Here is a 23,565-nt window from a genome sequence, read left to right on the forward strand (position 1 = left end):
AGAAATGTGAATGATCTAATTTCTTCAACTCCATCACATGGCAGGGCTAGAACTAGAACCTAATCCCTAGCTAAGTACTTTTTCAACTAAACTAGTAAGGTGCTAGTTTTGAGACATTCTGAATACTGGAACTAGAAAAGCACTCCACATGCCAACTCTCATCAAATACCTGAAGACAGACATTTACTCATCAGTCTGTCAGCTGATGGTTGACTTGGTAGCAATGCATGAACGTGCTTTTCTGAAAATTAAAGTTAGTCTTGGGCTTTGTTTGCATTTGTACTTGTCAGCTGACAGGCACGTGCACACAAGAAGCAAAAACAACTGTGAGACAAATGTCACAGTTGCTAGCAGCCAAATAAACTGTGGAGTCCTTAGTCCCAATTATTAAATTTATCTGTGTGGTAACTAATGCTTAGAGTTAAGATCACCGTAATGCAACCACAACATGTCAGCACAGAGAAGCTATCTTTGTTCTGGCCTTCTAACGAGATGGAGACTAGGTAATAATGGAATTAATGTGATTTCAAGGATCTATTTTTAATTACAGGTATGGTAAATATGTTTGTATGTTCACACTGTTAACTTCTGCTTTTAAAAGTAGAATTATTCTTCAAATTTCAGATTTCTTAGCTGTTGGCTTTTTAAAACTTGCTACATCATGTAAGAGGATCACCTACCTTTGAAAAACGTCATGTTGTAAAGAAATGTTTTTTTAATCGAAAACAGTTTACCATCTCATATCAAAGTTTCTCTAAGCTTTTAACAATGATCAAACTAATTGTCCACTTTGAACTGATGAATATTCTAAAATGGGACTTTTTAAAATGCAGCTATTTCTTAGTACACGGCATTATTTCAGTGGGTTTTAGATCTGATTTAACTTCAGAGAGGGTAAAGCAAAATGCAAACAATACCTTTAAAAAGGCTGTTTATTAGCATACAATGGGATCGGTAATATTTAATTACTAGTCCATCTCACCAATCTTCCTTTACCTAATGTTAATAACGGCAAAAGTAAAATATAGCTAATAATTAGTTCTAAATCAGTGAAATCTCAACTAATGGGTTTTAAAATAAAGCCTACCTATGGTTTAGTTACCAGATTCCTAGTAAGCATTATTTAAGACATCAAAAATACAATCCATAATGAGGCTATGGGCAACACAGTTGCAAAGAATGCATACATAAAAGCTGTTTACCCTTCAGCAGGGTCCAGTGCAAGAGCTCTGGGACTATCTAGGTCTTTCCAAACCAAAACTTGTCGGTGCTGCCCATCCAACTTTGACACCTCAATTCGATTCGTTCCTGTGTCTGCCCAGTACAAGTTCTTCCCAAGCCAGTCTACTGCCATGCCTTCTGGATAATCTAAGCCAAATTCCACCACATGTTCCAGTGCACTGCCATTCATGAAGGCTCTGCTGATGGTCTGCAAGAATGAGATTAACAACAAAATCACATGGCTTAAGTATAAAACACTATCAAGAAAGAAGAGTTCTGGTTTTCGTTGGGTGCGAGGATCCAGAAGCATAGTTTCTTAATACAATTCATGTATTTTACAAGCACAGAAAAAGCCTGATGTCAATCTCTAATAAATGCAACTGTGACCTCAAGTTTTAGTATCAAGCCGAGGAGAAATTTTTGTAATTATTAAGGACCAAAAATTTACTCAAGTAAGACAGTGGAATGACTTTGCTTTTAAAATCTATTAGTAATCAAGTGAAAAAAATATGGCTAGAATGCTGTAGACTTGTAATTGGTAGTCAACTTCCTGAAGGCTCCTGAGAGTATGCCATGTCATTGTGTCAATCTGCAAAGATCTCAACAACCTTATACATCATAAAATGTACATAACCATTATCAGATTATTACCACTGCAGCTCTGAGTTCCCAAAATTTCAAGCCATTATTCAAGCCATTAATAATGGCTGCTACTTCTTGGCAAGTACTACCTTAAGTGTACACATGTTTACACATATTTTCTCATTTAATCCTCAAAATAGCCCTGCAAGATAGGCATTATCTCTATTTTCAAGATGAGGAAAACTTAGAAGGCCATACAATACAAGCCAAAATATACTTATTTTACTTCATTTATTCATTCATTCAAGTTAAAGATTTTATTGAACACAATTAGAATCCAATTCTGGCTCCAATACCCCGTGATTTTTGCATATTAAACAAATTTTACACAAATTATATGAAATAGGCCCAAAACAATCTAGAAGAAGGAAAGATTATTCTCCAGATTTTCTGTTCAGGAGCTCCTCCCTCTTATTGACTTAGTAGTGCTTTTCAATATTTATTTTAGGAAAAAGAAAATAAAGGTATATTCTAACTCATAATTGGCATTTTCTACCTCAGCCAGACTACGGAATTGTGTTTAAAATAAGTCAAGTCTCTGTAACTCATTTAGATGGGACTTCAACTGCTTACTCTTTAATTGCAGAAAATGTCACTCATTATCCTCAAATGGAATAAAGCAGAGGTAGATTATGTCTTGCAGATTTAGAACACTCAAGCAAAGTATCCTGTATTTTAAAAAAGCACTTAATTAAATACGGAATGGACCTTCTCCTTCCTTTAAAAAGTTAAGGGCTTTTGTTGAATTCTGCCTATTAAACAACAAGGGAGAGTGATCACAGCATGAAGACTCAAATTTTAGAACCTCTCCCTTTTAGTCTTTGGTTTTAACATTTCAATTCTTTTAAGCTAACCTTGAGTGATATATCGGTCCAGTAAATTCGGTTGTCTGTCACATCAAAATCCAAAGCAGAAGCTTCTTTGACACCAGTGAGAGGAATGGCCACGTTATTATTGTTAGTTTCCAGAGAAATTCGCCTGATATCTGCTCTCCGTGAAAACAAAAGGAAAGCCTCTGGGACAATGCAAGTCTTCATGTCACTGATGAGTTCAAAGCCAATGGGGCAGGCACAACGAAGGCCCTGAGGCCTATATAGGCAAAGATGGCTACATCCCCCATTTTCCTCTGCACAAGGGTTGGAACCTAAAAAATATGTTAATTATAAAAGGATACAGAAAGACACACACATTGACACAATCAACATATTTTCACTTTAAAATGACTAGGCATGTGGTTCACAAAGACCTATGATTCTATCTGCTCCAAAATATAGTTTCAATCCTAATGTCATAAATACCATGAAGATTAATAGGGAATAAAAAGCCAGGGGCAGTGATGCAGGCCTGTATTCCCACCTACTCAGGAGGCTGAGGCAGGCGGGAATGCTTGAGCCCAGGAGTTCTGCATTGTAGTGCATGCACTTTGCTAGGCCAGCCCTCCACACTAAGTTAGCTTCAACGTGGTGCCCTCCCGGGCACGGGATACCACCAGACTACCTAAGGACTGTGCACTGGCCCAAGTCGGAAACGGGACAGGTCAAAACCCCCTGCTAATCAACTGGAAATAAAGGTATGCAAATACTTTCCTTTGTACCCACAGTAAGCTTTAAAATAAGTTACATTATTCATACAATAGGACAGAATTCTTTTAATGAAGCAGGTGTGTGTGCATGTGTGTGTGTATATATTTAGCCCTTCAAGTAAAACTATGTAGCCAGAGTACTAAGCCAACATTCAAAAGGCCCATTTCTTGTTAAAAAAAAAAAAAAAAAAAAAGAATTAACAGATAATTTCTATATTCCCTCAAAACACCAAAAATTTACACTGCTGCTTGATAAACCACTATCTCTAACTTGTCTCATCCTTGGCGTCCATCTTTGAAGGAATTTTTTAATTACTTACCAATGATTCGATGAACATTTGTGGCCTTTAGGCCCATGAGATCAGGAAGTTGATCTATGATGATCTCCCTCTCTGCGCTTCGTTTGTGTACTCTTTCGATGCTACGCCTCTGCCAGTCAGTCCAGTAAACATAGTCACCCAACAGAGTAAACCCAAATATGTGAGGAATTTTGTCTTCCACCAGTACTCGTCTCCCAGTGCCATCAATATGCATAACCTTCAAGTTTAAGTTTAAAGACAAGAGGAAAAGATGTGTACTTATTCTTCGAATGTATATAAAATGACAAATCCAACTGCCTGTTGTATCAAAACTGAAGTCATCTTAGTTATTTTTATTACAATGTTTTCACAAAATAACATGCTAATTTAACAAGAATGATTTAAAATACTCAGTATAAGCTCATATTTTCCCTCTATTTCTCTATCTCTTATTACTCTTCCTTCTAAAAATTCTGGCAATATTAGCCTTAGTATGTATCTCTTTTATTAAGTGCCTTTTAAAAATTAAAAATACAGTATCATTACCTTAAATTTGCTTTTACATTTGTTTTTACATTATAATGTACCTTCATACACATTATTTTATTATATATTTTGTTTTATAACATACTTTATTTTTCCTGAGAGTTTTGTCTGTTTTACATTTATAAGGAAACAGAGATTCACAGAAGATCACATAGCTGAAAACAAAATGTCTTGTTTAGGACTCCTTCCGCTTATTATACTTTTTTATTTTATGGTTTTGTTTGAAAATTTTTTGAAAGCCCAAGATAAGGGCTCTCAGAACATCTCTCAGTCTCTTAAGATTATAATTATAAATGTATCTGGAGTTTACAACACTCTCTGCAACTAAGTTTCCAGGAACTGGGATGTACCTACTGTCTCCAACTACCCCATTTAGCAACATTATTAAATTCATTCTGAAACTCTCATAAACTCAACAATTTCTGTACAAGTGGCAAAGGCATCTTTTCTGTCCCTGACATTCCAGCAACATGTACTCATCTTCTGTTCTGAAAGATGGAGTCAGTCTTCTAAAGCAAAAACTTGGAAGTCCCCAACTGAAACCATTTCTACCATTAAGTGGCCTGTGTGCCAGGCAAACTGGACTTCAGAAATGTTATTCTGGTACTAAAATCATGTACATACATGCAAACAGTATCTTCCCTACCCTCCTACAAACAGTATTATGATTTATGCAAGAATTAATTTTTTTATCCATAAAATTAGTAGGAAATAGTACATATAAGTCAATACTGTGATTGCCTAAACGGAATGACAACCAGATGCTATCTTTATATCTCCTCTCTAAAATTTAAAAACTCTTGCTGACCTTCCAAGAACAGCCAAACCTTGAAAACAAAGTACTTAAAAAATTGAGTGAGCAAAACTGTGCTATATCCTTGCATTTTCATGGGTAAATATCAATAAATATTTCATTTATATCTGACAGAAGAGATGATAACTAAATGTTTGTGTGTTCATATCAGATACAATAGGACTTCCATTAAGCCAACTGTTTAAATCTTTATTTAATCTTTGTTTAAAAAGAGTATTTTTTTTTTAAATTTTTTTTTTCAACGTTTTTTATTTATTTTTGGGACAGAGAGAGACAGAGCATGAACGGGGGAGGGGCAGAGAGAGAGGGAGACACAGAATCGGAAACAGGCTCCAGGCTCTGAGCCATCAGCCCAGAGCCTGACGCGGGGCTCGAACTCACGGACCGCGAGATCGTGACCTGGCTGAAGTCGGACGCTTAACCGACTGCGCCACCCAGGCGCCCCAAAAAGAGTATTTTTAAAAACATAGTTTATTTCTTTTATATTTATTTTTGAGAGAGAGAGAGAGAGAGAGGCACAGAGTGCAAGCGGGGGAGGAGGACAGAGAGAGGGAGACACAGAATCTGAAGCAGGCTCCAGGCTCCGAGCTGCCGGCACAGAGCCTGATGCGGGGCTCGAATTCACGAACCATGAGATCATGACCTGAGCCGGAGTCGGATGCTCAACCAACTGATCCACCCAGGCGCCCCAAAAAACATAGTTTAAAAGAATACTATCCTAATTCCTACATTAAATATTGCTTAAAGTTAATCATTTCTCCTTAATCTGAGACATCACTCTTGACATTTTACATTCATATTTTCTTGCAACAGATCATTCCTGGATATGCTTTATGATGTTTGTATCTTAAGATTACTTTGGTGTTTAAGAGCAAAAGGACTAAGTAGAGAAAAAGGGTCCATAATTTGTTTACGTATCTAACTAGAATGTGACCTCTAGAATAGCAGGAACCTAATTCATCCATTTACGTGCCTGCCACATCTACTGTTAAAGAGTCTGACAAAGAACTCAATAAATATTTGTTAAATAATTTTTAAAAAGAGATAGGTTTCCTAAGACACTCACTCAAGAAACCTTCCTAAAAATGGAAATGAAAATTTAACCATTATTATCCTCAGATTCTACAGTTTAGCCATTTGAATGAAAGGTATTCTTGCCCAAATTTTAAATCCATGTAAAAAATTTAAATCCACGTAAGAAAAAAATGCACACTACTCCCTACTTTTGGAGAATGGATACATTCCTGAACCCTCCCTAAAAGCAGAGCTCCAAGAAAGAATTTCTGGCCCCCCTGTATTATTGGAAACTGTGATCGGAGAGAAAAATCTTTCCTTTATAAGATGTGTAACAGAAACATCTTTATTCTAGGTAGGGAAAGTTTATTTTTTAAAACTCTGTACTTTTATTTTACCTCCATCCAGAGGTACTCTCCTCCAGAGATTATCTCTTGACTCTAGCATCATCTTCTACCCTTTCATGAGAACTTCCTTTTAGTACTATTTCCTTCCTTCCCAAGGATCTTCGATATCTCCCTCTTCATAGGATCCTTTTTTCTGCCTTTATCACAACACAATTTCTTCCAACTTAGAAAGACACTGTTTAACAGTTGAATGATTCTGTTTTTACTGCCACATTCTTTGAATATGATCTGTAACAGCTGCCTCCATCTCTTAAGATTCATTCCCTTACTCTGCTGACTTCCAATCTCTGACTCAGATGAAATAAGTCTACTGAAAATGGTCAGTGACTACCTCCTTGCTTTCCTCAGTTCTTGTGATCTTTTGCCTTATTTATTTATTTATTTTTTAATTTGATACTCTTAACCACCCACTGAAACTATGCACTGGATTTTCATGGCACAGTATGACCTTTTCCCTTTTTCTATAGCCAGAAAGGCTTTTTATCTCTTCATTTTTACTGGTTCTCCCTTCCTTTTTCAGACCTGGTTGGATATTTTCCAAGGTTTCCTGAGTTCTCCTCTGCAAATCACCTTTTAAAGACCATCAAATCTTGCAGCTTCTGTTATCTTATGTAAAAATAAATACACAAAAAATAAATATGTAAAGTTCTAGTCTAAGGTCTCATCAGTTTCTACTGCAGTATTTCCAACTGCATCTCCTGGAAAATGTACCACTACGTCATCTAAAAGGTCATATACTTAACAGCGAACTTATGTTCTCTTGTTAGGGGGAGTTCACCATCCAATCGAAGAGTTTCCAACACACAATGCCAAACAGTATGCACTGTACCACCCTAAAATACTACTTCCTCACAAGTTTATGGTATATTAAACCGTCTGACTTGATTTTCTTCCTAGTTTCAGTATGATCTTAAATCTATTACTCTGCATTATCTTACATTTAATAAACTAACACTAATTTTGCTGTACTATGCCCAAATACTGACCTTCCTGTTAAGATTTGTTTCCTCATCTAAAGGCACATACTAAATGCCTAGTATCGAACTTCTTCATAAAAATAAAATTTACGGGCACCTGGCTGGCTCAGTTGGTTAGCATCCAACTTCAGCTCAGGTCATGATTTCACGATGGTTCAGGGGTTTGTGAGTTCAACCAGTGTCAGGCTCGCTGCTGACAGCTCAGAGCCTGGAGCCCGTTTCAGATTCTGTGTCTCCCTCTCTCTCTGCCCCTCCACGGCTCATGCTCTCTCTCCCTCTCTCTCAAAAATAAATAAACATTAAAAAATGAAATGAAATGAAATGAAATAAAATTTAAATTTCTCCTCCAAAAACATTATAGGATCAACCAACTCTTTCTTTCAGTTGTGTTAGCCTACAACATTTCTGTTCATTCTAATAAGTGAACAACTTAAAAGATGGCTGCATAAGTATGAATTTGGATAACAGGCAAAAAACGGAACTGAAAATCACAGTGGGAAAAATAACAAAATCACAACTCCAAAAGATGCTTTTAGTTTACACAATTAAGCGTCTTCTATTTAGCGGTGACTCTTCATTCTGCTCTCTAAAAATCTCTCATGATTGGCAAACAATGTTCTGGCACAACTAGACAGACTTAGATTTCGAATATAAGTTCTATCACTCACTGGGTACCCTTAGGCAATTTCTCACCGTAAAACAGGAAGAGAACTTGTAACACTGAATTATTTAAGAATGAAATAAAATAATGTTAAATACGTAGCACAGTATCAGATGTGTAGATGCCCTGCAGATGTTGGTTCTTGCCTTTTAAAATTATTTCAATAAATACCTTAGTACCTCTTAGTAAATAGTTACATTTAAATGGCTGTAACTAATTGATTAAAATGTAGTGCTTCAAAATAAAAACTGATACATTAATATAAAAGAATACGTGGAAATTGAAGACCAAAACAACCACACTGTCTAGCAGAACAATAAAACAACAGAATAAAACAGAAGAATAAAAACAACAGAAATAAAACAGAAGAATAAAAACAATACAGACCTTTCTATATCCTGGCAACTAGTGGAAAACTACAGGGCTGCAGCCTTATTCCCATTTCCAACCCCCAATTTGTATTGTTTGCTTATGCCACTTAGATGTACATAACTAAAACAGCAGATAAAAAGGAGCGAACAGTTTGACAATTCGATCACAAATATTTTTGCTGCTGTACCGGACCCTTGCTCCACTCCCCCAGCCCCAAATCAAACATTAACAAACACATCTAATGAAGGCAAATCGCCGTGAAAGACCTCATGAGGAATGCTAAGAAGTTTATTACAGGGCCTCTTGTAGCTAAGGGATTACAATTTAGTTGAGGAGGTAAACTGTATTTACATTAAAACCATACACATATACTCCTCTCTGGCCTATATCTTATCAAGAAGTATAGGAAATAGAGGAGCTCAAATCCATCTTGAAGAATTAGAAGAATTTTGACAAACAGAAAAAGGGTTTTTCAGAATAAAAGTAACACATGTTAAGACACAGTCAAGGATGCCTTGTGTGAGTGACTTTGAAACAAATGCTTTGAGGCAGAGAGAACACAAAAGGGACTCAAAGGAGACAACATTAGGCAGATAGATACCATCCTATGGCAGGGATGAGACTTCAGGATGAGACCTATAGAAAACAAGATACTTCTGAGGGCACTTTAAAGGAGAGTGATAGGACAAAATTCTGTTTTGGGAGGACCTCATTTACCTCTGTTACTGTGTTCAGATTGTGCTGAAAATAATCATCTTAAATACAGAATTAGGGTTAATAAAATATTTTCAATTACTGTGGGATGGTAATAGAGGTCCAAATCCCTTATCTGAGGCTTAGGGCCAGCCATATTTCAGACTTCAGATTTACTGTGAAACTGAGAAAGGTGAACACGACACACATGGCATATCACCTCTGCCTGGCTTCAGGGAGCACTTGGTTGCCAAACACATTAATATTTTTGCAGCAAAATACATATATATTCCCACAAAAAAGGATAAATAAAGACTACAGATAGTCTTACATTGCTTCAAGTCAGGTGTTCCACCAAATGAATTAACGGAAATAAGTTGGTTTTGAGAGCTTTTTCGATTTCAGAATTACACATAAGGGATTATAGATTAGAAATGCTTTGGTCTAGGCCCTTGTCCAAACTGGTGTTTGGATCAGTGTTAATGCTGCTTTAAGTGCAAGCCAGGGTCTCAGGAAGAAGAAAAAAGGAGCAAAGAACATATGTAAAATAAAAGGTTTTTAGCAACATCTGTCAGAACAACAACAACAAATGGTAATGAAGGTCTTACAAAGATCTTTAGCACAGTGGCCAGGAACTCAAATACAGTTTTCCTAAAAGCCACAACTAAGGATTTTGTAGCTTTACCCACTAGAGCATTAGTGCCTTTTAGCTAATCCTTTTTCTTTCACTTTAACAGCAAAAATCAGAAGTTCCCTGCCCCCAGGGGTAGAGGGGAAGGAGGTAAATAAAGTGCACATTAAAGCTAGATACATCACATCTATTTCCACCTAAACCATGTAATTAAGATGTGCTAAAGATTTTTAAACGAAATTTTAGAAGCACATTGTTTCCCTTAATTCCCTATGTTTCTTGTAGTTTTTATAAGAGGACTGGGTCTAGAATAATACTGCCCAAGAGAAATATTTAAGCCCCACAGGTGAATCATGCATTGTAATTTTAAATTTTCTAGTAGCCAGATTCTAAGAAGTAAAAAGAAACAGGTAAAATTAACTTTAATACTGTATTTTATCTAATCCAATATATCCAAAATATTTTTATTTCAACACGTAATCAAAACTTAAAAATTTATTACTGAGGGGCACCTGGGTGGCTCAGTTGGTTAAGCGTCTGACTTTGGCTCAGGTCACGATTTCATGGTTCCAACCTGTGTCAGGCAGGCTCTGTGCTGACAGTTCGAAGCCTGGAGCCTACTTCGAATTCGGGGTCTCCCTCTCTCTCTCTTTCTGCCCCTCCCCCACTCACATTCTGTCTCTCTCAGTAAAGGCTCAGTAAAGCCACAACAGTGAAATGTCTTCCATTTGGTCTTTAGTAAAGACTCAGTAAAGCCAGTAGGCTCAGTAAAGCCACAACAATGAAATGTCTTCCATTTGGTCTTTACTTCCTCTTCAGCTATACTATACTTAAATCCTAACATAGGTTAAAATTATTTCAAAAAATGATTTCTGATGAAAAAAATTTAATAGAATTCTACTTTTTTTCCCCAGCTTTTATCACATTTCCAAGTCCACATTTCAAAGAACTAGCTGAGACTTGTGAGAGCAAGGACAAAGGCCTGATTCTTTGATTTCTTTTAGGTTATCCCAATATTTAAGTTTAATAAGATAATCCATATCTGCCATCTCCTTGGCTCTCCCACTAAGAGTATTCTAGATTGACCATGTACTAATAATAATGGTTAAAGATGGTGGTTCATGAGAATCTCTGCTTTATGTCTGATATTTTTCATAATTAAAAAATAAAGAAGGGAGGAAAGATAAGGTGCAAGTCCAAGCGTACTTGAATAATAATAATAATAATAATAATAATAATAACAATAGCTGTCATTAACAAATGCTGTTATCACTTTTGTTGCTGATATGATGTGGAAACCAATTATAAGAATCCCCTGAAGAGATTAAGGGATCAACAGCTTAAACAAAATCTGATTGTGAGACTTTACATCTAAAGAACCATATATTTCTCTTTATACAGAGTCCAATGATTACTTTCTGAAATCTGTTTCTTTGCATTACTTTTGCAGAGATGACACTTCCATTAGAAAATGACATCTCCCATGGGGCGCCTGGGTGGCTCAGTTGGTTAGGCAACCAACTTCGGCTCAGGTCATGATCTCACAGTTCATGAGTTCGAGACCCGCATCGGGCTCTGTGCTGACGGCTCGGAGCCTGGAGCCTTCTTCGGATTCTGTGTCTTCCCCCCTCTCTCTACCCCTTCCCTTCTCACGCTCTGTATCTCTCTGTCTCGCAATAATAAATAAATGTTAAAAAAAAAAAAGAAAGAAAGAAAATGACATCTCCCCTAAATACTGTGCTTTTTACCAGCTACACAATCTCTACTAGACAGAAGCAACACAGTGAAACAAGAACATACTGCTTCATCTCAAAGAAAATCACTATTATATTTCTCATACCCAACAAGTTACAGTTTGGGGCAGGTTACTAGGTTTGTAAATATGGTTTTAAGCTTCTTATGTTTAAAATAACAACACAAATCCTGGTTAAAGCTTGCTTGTACATTCTGAACCCAGAACAAATGAACCATTTTAAGTGATTCCAAAAGATTACCCTTATGCTTTCAAGGTGGAGCCAACACTAATTAAATCTGGCAACTCTTGACGGTGTGCTTCACTGTATTACCTCAGAGTGGTTTAATTCGTTACACTGAAATTGGGCTTCTGTCACTTCTAAAATCTACCTCCAAATCTAAACCAGAGTCTCTAGTGGTTTCAACTGCTTCAACCACATTGTGGTAGGGATTTAACTATTCTGAGGCATTCCCAAATATTACAAACCGCAATGAGAATATAGACTACAACAGGAAACAGATGTGGGTTAACCAGAATAGCTCCACAGAAAGGAGGTAATAGCAAACCTTCTGTAGGTATCACATCTGTTTTCTTGAGCAGTTTCAACAGCTTATTAAATGTCAAGACCGGATTACCCATAAATTGGGAACACAGCCAGTCTATTACCAAAGTTGTTGCTATGCAACTCCACTTGACTAGACACGTTCAAGAGATAGATGACAACAGGACAACCAGGTACCCATCATAAAATGAGCTAGAGTGGGAACATTATGACATACTAAAAGAGAAATTTAAATTATGTTCACAATGAACCATTCCTCTTCTAATGTTCCAGCCAATGTCCAAAACAAGTAGTGAATTAAAATTTATATATAAAGAGACAATATACCTCATTGGAGGTTCACTGATAATAGGGTATAAAACAGAATTTCACAGAAGTGGTATTTAAAAAAAAAAATGGAATACATATCTGTGGAAGTAACAGTTCAATCATGCAGATGCTCACTGGGAGAAATGCCTTGAATCTAGTAGGGGAAGTAAAGAGATGTCATGTACCTGTGTAAGAGAGCGTAAGGGCAATTACAGTGTTGCATTAAAGCCTTTTAACCTAGTTTAAGATTTATGTCTCGGTAAATACAAGTGATTTAAAAAAAATTTTTTTTAACGTTTATTCATTTTTGAGAGACAGAGAACGAGTGGGGAAGGGGAAGAGAGAGGGAGACACAAAATCTGAAGCAGGCTCCAGGCTCCGAGCTGTCAGCACAGAGACTGACGCGGGGCTCGAACTCACGAACTGTGAGATCATGACCTGAGCCGAAGTCAGATGCTCAGGTGCCCCAATACAAGTGATTTTTAATGTGAAAAGAGAAAATATCATAGTTTCATTACATAATTTTATTTTTTCAAGGAGTCATGTTTAGAATATTAAACATTTGCAGTTAGTATGCTCTTATAGAGAGCTAAGAATTGCTACTGTGGCCAAAGCTTTCTAAAGCCAAAATTACTCAGGAAAACTAAAAAATTGAAAACAGATTTTCAGTTGAAGGCATTATTATGATCAACACAATACCACCTTGGTCAATTCTATCAATTGCTTCATGAGACACTTTTAAGAGTCCCACTGTCCTAGGGCCTTCCAAAAACCCTAGCGCAGAAAACATTAGCATGTTAACAAGGGAAAACTGTTCTCTTTCCTCTCATTCTTTTCAAGCACAACTAAAATAAATTCTATTTGGAGTCTGAGTAGAAATAATAATCAATACCTTATTATTGAAAGGCAAATTACTCCAGTATCAATGAGCATGCCTTATGTCCAGATATTGTTTTTTCACTTTATCTTAATTTTTTAAAGTTTCTTTTTTTAAGTAATCTTTACACCCAACATGGAGCTCGAACTCATGACCCCAAGATCAAGAGTTGCATGCTCTTCCAACTGAACCAGCCGGGCGCCCCCCAGATACTGGTTTTTAAATACTACCCTTCATTAAAAAGAACCATGGTTCTTTGGAATAATAGTTGATTCTAGGGCTGAGGCAAGAGAAATATAAGATAAAGCTGAATATCTGTTCTTCCAAAAAAGGCTTTAAAATTATAGGGGTTGCTTGAAAAATTAAAAATAGAATCACTATATGATCCAGCAATCCCACTTCTGGGTATATATCTAAAAGAACTAAAACAGGATCTCAGAGATGTTTGCAATCCATGTTCACTGCAGCGTTATTCATAATAGCCAAAAGGTTGAACCAACCTAAATATCCACTGATGGATGAATGGGTAAAGAAAATGTGGTGCATACATAAAATACTATTCAGCCTTTAAAAATAAGGGAGTCTTGTTATATGCTACAAAACAGATGAACTGTGAGGACATTATGCTAAGGGAAATAAGCCAGTAACAACAAGGCAATACTGTATTATTCCACTTATTCCACTAGATGATTCCACTTTAGGTATCAAAAGAAGTCAAACTCTTAGAGAAAGGCAAGTTAAAATGGTGGTTGCCAGGCCAGGGGGAGGGGGGAAAAGGAAGCTATTTGGAAGAATTTCAGTTCTGCAAAATGAAAAAGTTCTAGAGATCTTGTTGTACAACAGCGTGCATAAATAATTAGCACTACTATACTCTCTGCTTAAAAATGGTTAAAATGGCAGATTTTATATTAAGCGTTTTTGTTTTGTTTTGTTTTTTACCACAATTTAAAAAGAAGAGAAGGACGCTCATGAAAAGGACACAGGAATCAGCTTGAAGGTGCTCCTAATGCCAATTCTGGGATTTTTGCAACAATTTAATGATAATAATGAAATATTACCTTATAATATTCCATAATTTTATAGAGTAAAATACATATCCATGATTCCATACCAACATATATATATATATATATATATATATATATATATATATATATGAAAAATTGAATAAAGGGGAGAGAACAGCTCTTCCTTACGGGAGAATTCCAATTAATAAATATAACAGGAATAATGGATATTGTATCAATGTTAATTTCCTGGTGTTGATAACTGTTCTAGGAGTAGGTAGAATCAAACTGGGTGAAAGATATATTATCCTTCTATATTTTCTGTAAGTCTCAAATTATTTCAAAACGAACAGTCTCAAAGAGAAGCAACACAGCACAACACAAAAAGTACTGCATTAGGAAATCAGGAAATTGGAATTGCATTTTTTTCCTAAATAGAAAGTTATATGACCTTGGGCAAATACAAGAAGCTAACTAAGCAAAAAGCACCAAAGAATGCTGAATTTTAGGAAGAGAAACCTGGGACAGAAAGAACAAATGTTTGTGTGAGCATTGTATCTAGAAAACATAGCTAATTTTATGAAAACTATAAACAGTTTCTTTATGCAAAAAAAACTTTGCAAACCCATGAAACATTGTTTACTTACTACCTTTAGCCTAATGAAATCTACTGTGGCATAGAAGGGTTTTTTTTCATATTTTAAGAATAACACAATAGCTAAAATATAAAAGCAACGTTATAAATCTCAACTGAATATAAAAGCCAAATCACTGTCAATCCAAAATAAAAAATAAATGAACAAAACAAAAAACTCTGAATAGGGGTGATATTAATTGCATAAAGCCTCTAATTTCATTCTTACTTACAAACTGTAGAAGACTGAAAGATTTCAGAAGCTCACAATTATAAACGAAATACTAAATAAATACCAGTCTACCGAAAATTTCACTACAACCAAAGAAATTCCTCTTCCTATTCTTTTTAAAGTTACTTATTTTGAGAGAAAGAGAGAGAGCATAGTGGGGGGAGGAGCAGAGAGAGAGGGAGGGAAAGAATTCCAAGTCTGCACTGTTAGCATGGAGCCCAACGTTGGGCTTGATCTCACTAACTGTGAGATCATGACCTGAGTGAAATCAAGAGTCAGACGCTTAACTGAGTGAGCCACCCAGGCACCCTGCCAAAGGAATTCTAATCCTTCTCTGAGATTTAGTTATTTCAGATCAAATCTAACAAAAAAAAAATATATATATATAGTGCAATGAATTAACAGTGTGGGAAATCTAGGAGTTCAACAAAAATAATTACAGGGCCTGCATTATAATATTCTTAGAAGGTCTAAATTTTTTTTTAAATTTACTTATTTTGAGAGAGTGTGAGCAAGCATACGCATGTGTGGGGGAGGGGAGGGGTAGACTCTCAAGCAGGTTCCTTGCTGTCAGCACAGAGCCAGACATGGGGCTTGATCTAATGACCCTAGGATAGTGACCCGAGCAAAAATCAAGAGTTGGATGCTCAACAGAGCCACCGAGGCGCACTGAAATTTTTAAATTGTAAACTACACTTAAAGTGCAAAAAATAACTGAAGGAGAAGCCTTTGTTCATTAGGGATAACTTTAGGAATAACTATTACACAGAATCATTAAATAGCTGGTAATAATTTTAAATTTAAATAAGAAGTTAAAATACTGGCCACTTTTAACTGCTCAAGGATTCATAAATTCCCTCCCAAGAAGTCCCAAAATTGTGGTCTTTGCCATTATCTGACTACCTACCCTTTCCAAACCTACTAAAAACAGTAAAAATAAGATCTCTGTGACCCTTGTAAAAGCATAATAGTTTCCACCTACAGAGAAATCTCTTCCTGAAAAATGTTTTACATGGACTCTGTTAGTAAAAACAATGTTTTACATGGACTCTGTTACATTTACATGTTTGGCAGGTTTCAAAAAATGGCTTTAAACATTCATTTAAACCTACCAAACATGTTAATAACGAGGTAGCTTATATATGGGTCAATACAAAATATAAACGGATATTGCAAGATATGGCTTTCAGTAAAGCTGAGTTACTAAAGGGGCGCTTGGGTGGCTCAGTCAGTTAAGCATCTGACTTTGGCTCAGGTCATGATCTTGTGGTTTGTGAGTTTGAGCCCCACGTCAGGTTCTGTGCTGACAGCTCACAGCCTGAAGCCTGCTTCATATTCTGTCTCTCTCTCTCTCTCTGTACCTGCCTCTCAAAAATATAAACATTAAAAAAATTAAAAAGAAAAGTGAGTTACTAAAGATTTAAACCCCCCAAATGCAAGTCTTCTTCAGTTAAGAGGGATTAAATGTATAGTAACTGAAGAAAAATTTAAAGAAAAAAGAAAATATTCTAGTCATCTGAATACAAACTTCCTTTAAGCAACTCTCCCAAGGCAAAATGTATTATCTGTCCTTAATCTAAAATAACATAGTTATCTTGTACAGTTAGTACAAAAAAACACCAGAAAATGTTGTAACGGGAAGAAACGTAAAGATCATCTGGTTCAAACAATCTTACTGGTCAAAATACAAAGACCAGATTATTATCTGAATTATCTAAAGTCATCCAGTTAAATGGAAAATCAAACAAGAATTAAGGTCAGTACCCGATATTATAAAATGTTTCAATAAAGATCGAGAGATTACAACTTTTAACAATTAAACAGCATTCCAAATTGTAAAGAAGCTGATTTCTCAAGAAAATAGCATATTTAAAATCAGAACTCTTTCACTTCAGGAGTATAAAAACCAAAGGAACAAAAAAGGTAGACTGAAACTAAAAATATCTCCACACATATTAAATGGTTTTATACTAAAACATGAGAAGAAGAAGGGTAACAGAACATTTTAAAAATTATCCAAGAGCAAGTTCAAACGTGCTCACTAAAATAACAACATGCATCAGATTCTTCTAATTCACATAGATAAAACCATACTAACTCCTAAGTAAGGCAAAGCATCTTATTTGGTAAGGGTCTAGGGTTTGTGGTGGCATTTCAGGAAAGCATGTTTACACTCATCATCACGCAAGTTTCTCTCATTATATACGTGCAATAATTTTTTCAGAGCCAGATAAAGTAGAGTGCATAATGAGACAACAGAGCATATAATTAGATGATGTACTACTTTGGCTGCTGTAGATTATAACAAGTTAAATAATGTTGCTTGAATTGTACATCAAAAGGTAACTTTCAAATAGGAATTCAAAAATGTGTTATCGTAAGATACATCCCAAACAGATGCCAAGTGATATAAAAGGACAGCGCCATGTTTACAACTCAATGAATATAAGCCCCTAATCCAGGTATTCTGTTGAGCTAAGGGATCTAATGATGGTGTTTATCAATATCATTCTTCAGTTATTATATGTCAGCAACATGTGGAGAAAAAATATATATTAACATACATACAGTGGTGTAAAGTAGTAGAAAGGGGCAAACATTCAGGTGTTTAAGCTCATTATCTTGAATATTTCTCTGAAACTGAACAATAAAATCAATTTTAAGGAGCACTGAATGTTATAAACTGGCAAAGATTCAAAAGGTACTTGTAATCAAAAGAGCTTTATCTCAATGGCAGATGATCATATTATTATTATTTCTTAAGGAAGAAATTAATCTTTAAAACAAACAAGAAAAATCATCATAAATGGGCCCTTTTGTGTTATAACAGAGTTTCACAATACACAGGCTAAAGATGCCAAGGAAATTACTTTACAAAGAAATCTGAAAACTTGGAAAAAAAATTCCCTTATTAGGATATTGACAAAATAGAGGAAGGTGTCATGAAGGGAAAATGTAGCCCTGCAATTTCAGGCTTAGAATATAAAATAGATCATTCACCAATTGCCAACTTTTCAGCACACATCCTATACAATAATACACTCTTTATTCAAAACTTCTTAATACTCCAAGTTCTAACAATCTTTGTTTCCCAAAGTTGTGCCAGATATAATTAGATTTGGACAAAACTAACTACGGACATTCTCTAAAGCAAGGAAATTTATAATAAGAGACTGAAAACAAATCGAGATGACCTCCAAGTAGGTAAGAAATCTCTCTTTACCTATAACTAGTATGTATTGCTGCATCTGTCAGCAGAAGCTGAGAACTGAAAGAAGAAAAAATGAAGTAAAACACATATACTAAAAAAAAAAATTATGAGAAAAATTGAACCAACAATGTCATTTTCAATACAACCAGTGATTCAAAACACAGCGATTTACTCTGTCAATCAGTTAAGTTGTATGCAATGAGAAAAGCATCCTCAAAAAAAAAAAAAAAAGCTAATGATAACATTCCTTTTTTATAATTTTTTTCCTCTATGCTTATTTTTGAGTGACAGACTGAACAAGTGGGGGAGGGGCAGAGAGAAGGAGACACAGAATCTGAAGCAGGCTCCAGGTTCAGGGTTGTCAGCATACAGCCTGACACAGGACTCCAACCCAAGAACCGCAAGATCATGACCTGAGCTAAGTCGGATGCTTAACCAACTGAGCCACCCAGGTGCCCCGAACTTTCTTAACTTTTGTATAATGGCAAAAAAATGCTTTAAACTTATAAATTATCAATGATAGGTCTTTGCTACTGAAAAGCAGTTTTCCAGGCCCTCAGTGCAACAGGTGTTTTGGCAGTGAAACCTGACCAATCAAAACAAGAATGTTAAGACACAATGTGCTTCTGCCTACTGCAGGGTCTTATGAAATAGATACGAAGGCTTGTTTGATGACTGTCCTATCAGAATAATAGAAATTATCCCTTCTGATAATGCTTTCGTATATACTATAAGGAAGCCGCAGAACACTGTAATACTTGGGTGGGCACAGAGGTGGAGGGCGAGGGGGAGCTCAGTGCAGACAAGTAAACTAGAAGCTTGTTTCTTTTTTTTTTTTTAATTTTTTTTAACGTTTATTTATTTTTGAGATGGAGAGAGACAGAGCATGAACAGGGGAGGGGCAGAGAGAGAGGGAGACACAGAATCTGAAACAGGCTCCAGGCTCTGAGCTGTCAGCACAGAGCCCGACGCGGGGCTCGAACCCACGGAGTGTGAGATCATGACCTGAGCTGAAGTCAGACGCTTAACCGACCAAGCCACCCAGGCGCCCCTAGAAGCTTGTTTCTAAAGGGTGATGAAATGATTTCAGCATAATGAATAAGAAGTATAAACAAGCACCAGCATTGTACCTTTCAAATAACACCTACAGGTAAGTGGTCAGTATCAGCTGACAAGTAGGGAAATCAGATATATCCTCACAGACACAGCCTTATCTTAAAGCATCAGCCAAAATTATGACTGTCTTTTAAAAAAATGTGACACCATTAGCAATTCCCCTTGTCCTATCCTTCTTTGCAGAAGCTGGTTATAAACCTTAGATAAACCTATTTGTTCTTTCTGCCAACTCTGCACAATAAAAATCAAATCTGAAACCTACAGCTTTCCAATATATCCAACACCTGGTTAATTCACCACTTACAAAAAAAAGGGAGAACCTGATCTAAGGAACCTCCACTGAAGGTGCAGATAGAGTAAGCAGATAAACATTCTGAGCTCTTCCCATAAGACCCAATCAAAACACAAAAGTTTACTGTGTCTTACAATTGCTACATATAAATTTCCCAAGTATCAATCTTTTCTTTTCAAATGTACTATAAACACATATAGGGTAGTTTGATCCCAAGTAAATGCAATCTTCCAGAAGGCAACAGGGCTATACAACTGTTATTTAATATTTCCTTACACTTCCTGGAAAAAGCAGCTTTCATTCTTGGGCATGACAAAAAGCTGGGAAGCTTTCTTCCATTCTTTTTTTTTTTAATGTTTATTTATTTTTGAGAGAGCAAGTGCAAGTGGGGGACGGGCACAGGGAGAGGGGGAGAGGGGGGAGGGAGAGGGGGGAGGGAGAGGGGGAGAGGGGAGAGGGGAGAGGGGGAAAGGGGGGAGGGAGAGAGAGAGAGGGAGAATCCCAAGCAGGCTCCGTGCTGTTGACGCAGAACCTGAAGTGGGGCTCAAACTCTAAAACCGTAAGATTATGACCTGAGCTGAAATGAAGAGTCGGATGCCCCACTGACTGAGCCACCAAGACACCCCTCTTCCATGATTTCTTTTTAAACTGCAGTTGATACACAATGCTACGTTAGTTTCAGGTGACTGGAGGAGTCCTACTGGGAAGATTTCTTAATAGGATGGACTGGGAGGGAGCACTACCACCTAGCCCAGAGCAGGATCGGTAGTTAGCATCACCAGCTACATAACAAAAGCAAACAACCTCCTTAGAAAAAGAAGCACTTAAAAAATTATGTATTTTTCCAAAAGTTTTCAAGTTCACTATATTTAACCTACTATCAAGTAAAGTGAGATGAAAAGCTGGCTGTGGCAGTTGCTCCTGTAACCACCACTAGTCTCAGAAAGAGAAACTAACAGTTTTTCTCCCCCAATTATGCAAGATTAATTTAGATGGAGAGCTGTGCTCTTTTCTTAGTATGCCATATACCAGAAATTTTACACATCATCATAAATTAAGAAGAGAATAACAAAACCTGCTCTCTTTATCTCCCAAATGTGTCTATGAAAAAAAAGTGACAAAAGCACCGATGCTCAATTAGAGAAACTTCATCAGAATCTCCAGGCAAAGAAAAAGGGGAGGTCTTTTTGTGTATAATCTAGTGGAGGTAGATGTACCATTAACCCCAAATAATCTGTCAAAAAGAGGACAGACAGCAAACCTGGAGGAAGAGAAGCAGATCTGAAAGGCAGGTTTTTAAGGACGCTACCACTCAAAGAAGAAGGGGAGAAAGAAAGAAGAAAGTGAGGAACAAATGACACCACTGTATACATATGTACAGCTCAAGAAGACAGAACAGGCCAGAATGAATACTAATTTTACAATCTACTGTACTTACTGTAAGCTAAGAAAATAAATCCTATTTAATCAATATTACATACTGTTATATAATGTGATTCATTTGTATTCTCCAACCCTGTCACTCAGAACCTCCAAAAATTCTCACTTTTCTACCTAAATCCCTCCTAAACTATTAGTGATTTTGAATACATATCTGTATCTAAAGTACTTAAAGTGACCTGAAGTGTGGAAAATTCCCAGTAAGAAACAAATGTTTTATTTACAATCTAATCAGTCATAGTAACCTTAAAAAGATAATACCAAGTATAGAATTTTTAAATCCCTACAAAATAATAAATCAAGTGTTCTTCCCTACAAACATTCTTGTAGGACATAGGACCTTTTAACTATTTTTCTAAGAGTAGCAATACCTATACCCTCATGTACAGTCCATAGCTGATCAACAATATACATCTGTGAACTGCTTGGGAACGAGTATGCAGTTTGTACTCGAGCTGACCCAAGTGAAGCTAATAGCCTGTCTTAAAAAAAAAAAAAAAAAAATGAAATCATAACTTTGGTCTCATTAGCACTGCCTTCTAAGCTGTTAAAGATTCAAACCCTAACTTGGATTTAAGGAGGGGGGAGGCAGTGAACCACTAACAACAGGGAGAAAATTTATATAGTCAAGTCTATGCAAAATCTCCTATTAATGCAAACCAGCTGCAAGAATAAGAGATGCAGTTTGCAGTATTTGAGCCTTGTGGAACACTAATGGGTTCTTCTATTCCAAGTTTCCATTCTGAAAGGAAAGCCCTTTAATTCATTATTCCCTCAGAGTCCCTGGCCCTCCTAAGAATTACCTTTCTAAAATTCTGCAGCCCAAATTATCTATCTGTTAGGAGATGATGTGCTGTGGCTCTGATGAGCCATTCCAAGCCATTCCTTATATGAGAAGTCACACATCCCCCCACAAAGAAATATCGTGAAAGAAACTGTTTTAAGAATGTGATCCATAAGACCTCTAGCACAGCCTAACTCAAAGTTGTGAAATTTAGAGTTCACATTCAATGTCAATGTACGTGCCATTTACAAAACACTGTGGTAAAATATTCACCACTGGTTATTTCGACCATAATTCTATTGTGACTGCTACAACTTAATTCTACCATTTAGTAAATATTTCCCCAAGCTTTGGTTAATTAATCTTTCTCCTACACAGCTCATAAATCAATTTAAAAACTATTTGCATGTAACCATCTTAACACTTAATATATGACACTACCTGCCCCCAACACCAGTAACAACAAAAAGAGGTTATATATACACAAATGGGCTGTTTTCCTGACAGGACTACCAGCTCTTCCAGTATACGTCTTATATAATATTTGATTCGTGCAGAAACTGTCCCTAGGAAATTCGAGCAGTGGCTTCATCCATAATGAGGGAAATCAGTCACGTAAGCTTTCAGGACTAGAAATAGAGGAATATCCACTTCTCATACCAGTATAGCTCATAGCTCAGATATCTATCAGAGTTCAGTGGAAGAAAATACATAATGCCTAGAATCCTGAAGGCTGAATAAAATTTCCATAAAAGATACCTCTGGCACCCCAGACAAGAGGCAAGAATATCTGCGTCAAATTAACATCAACTCAAAAACCATTATAAAACTGGTTTTAAAATGAAAAAGCGAGAAACAAACCTCAATTTTGTCTGTTTTGGCATCTCCCCAGTATATTTTGCCTTCATCATAATCCAAGGCTAAACCATTTGGCCAACCAAGAGAAGTGTTAACCAACACTACTCGGTCAGAACCATCCAGAGCTGCTCGCTCAATTTTCGGGATTTCTCCCCAGTCAGTCCAATACATGTACCTACAGAAGTACACAGAAAATGAGCTAAACACAGATAATAAACTGTAACTTTCAGATATCCTAAAGGTGAGGTCCACCCCTCATATTCCACTGGTATCAGTTAACACCACAGAAGGGAAAAAAATAGGACTTAAACACGCTCAAAAGTTATGTTTAAGACATAATAGCAGTGCATATGCTTGTAGGAAATTTTCAGATCAAACAGTGTTTTCTAGAACTGATAATGTCTTCCGATAATAAGATTTCATTTTTAGTTATGTTTTTCCAAAATATTTTGTGCTCCTTCCCATTAATAGTCATCTCTTTTTTCCAAACTTTTTATTTAAGTAATCTCCACCCCACCAATGGGCTTGAATTCATGACCCGGAGGATCAAGAGTCACATGCTCTTCCAACTGAGCCAGCCACGCGCCCCAGTCATCTCTTCTTCTTGCTGGCTTGTCACCTCTGACACAAAAAGGCTATCCCAGTAGTA

At 36.5% G+C, this 23,565-nt stretch overlaps 1 protein-coding gene across 1 annotated transcript in view; it reads right to left on the reverse strand.

Moving 5' to 3' along the window:
* The window catches only part of LRP6 (LDL receptor related protein 6), a 179,909-nt gene that overhangs the window by 44,747 nt on the left and 111,597 nt on the right, over positions 1–23,565 (reverse strand). Inside the window, exons 7-10 of the mRNA XM_049627077.1 lie at positions 22,920–23,091; positions 3,766–3,982; positions 2,718–3,007; positions 1,203–1,429 (exon numbers count right to left, since the gene is read on the reverse strand). Of these exons, the coding sequence (XP_049483034.1) occupies positions 1,203–1,429; positions 2,718–3,007; positions 3,766–3,982; positions 22,920–23,091 (906 nt within the window). The remainder of the gene's footprint in view (positions 1–1,202; positions 1,430–2,717; positions 3,008–3,765; positions 3,983–22,919; positions 23,092–23,565) is intronic.

This window comes from Panthera uncia, chromosome B4, assembly GCF_023721935.1.
Source record: "Panthera uncia isolate 11264 chromosome B4, Puncia_PCG_1.0, whole genome shotgun sequence".
Taxonomy (NCBI): Eukaryota; Metazoa; Chordata; class Mammalia; order Carnivora; family Felidae; genus Panthera; species Panthera uncia.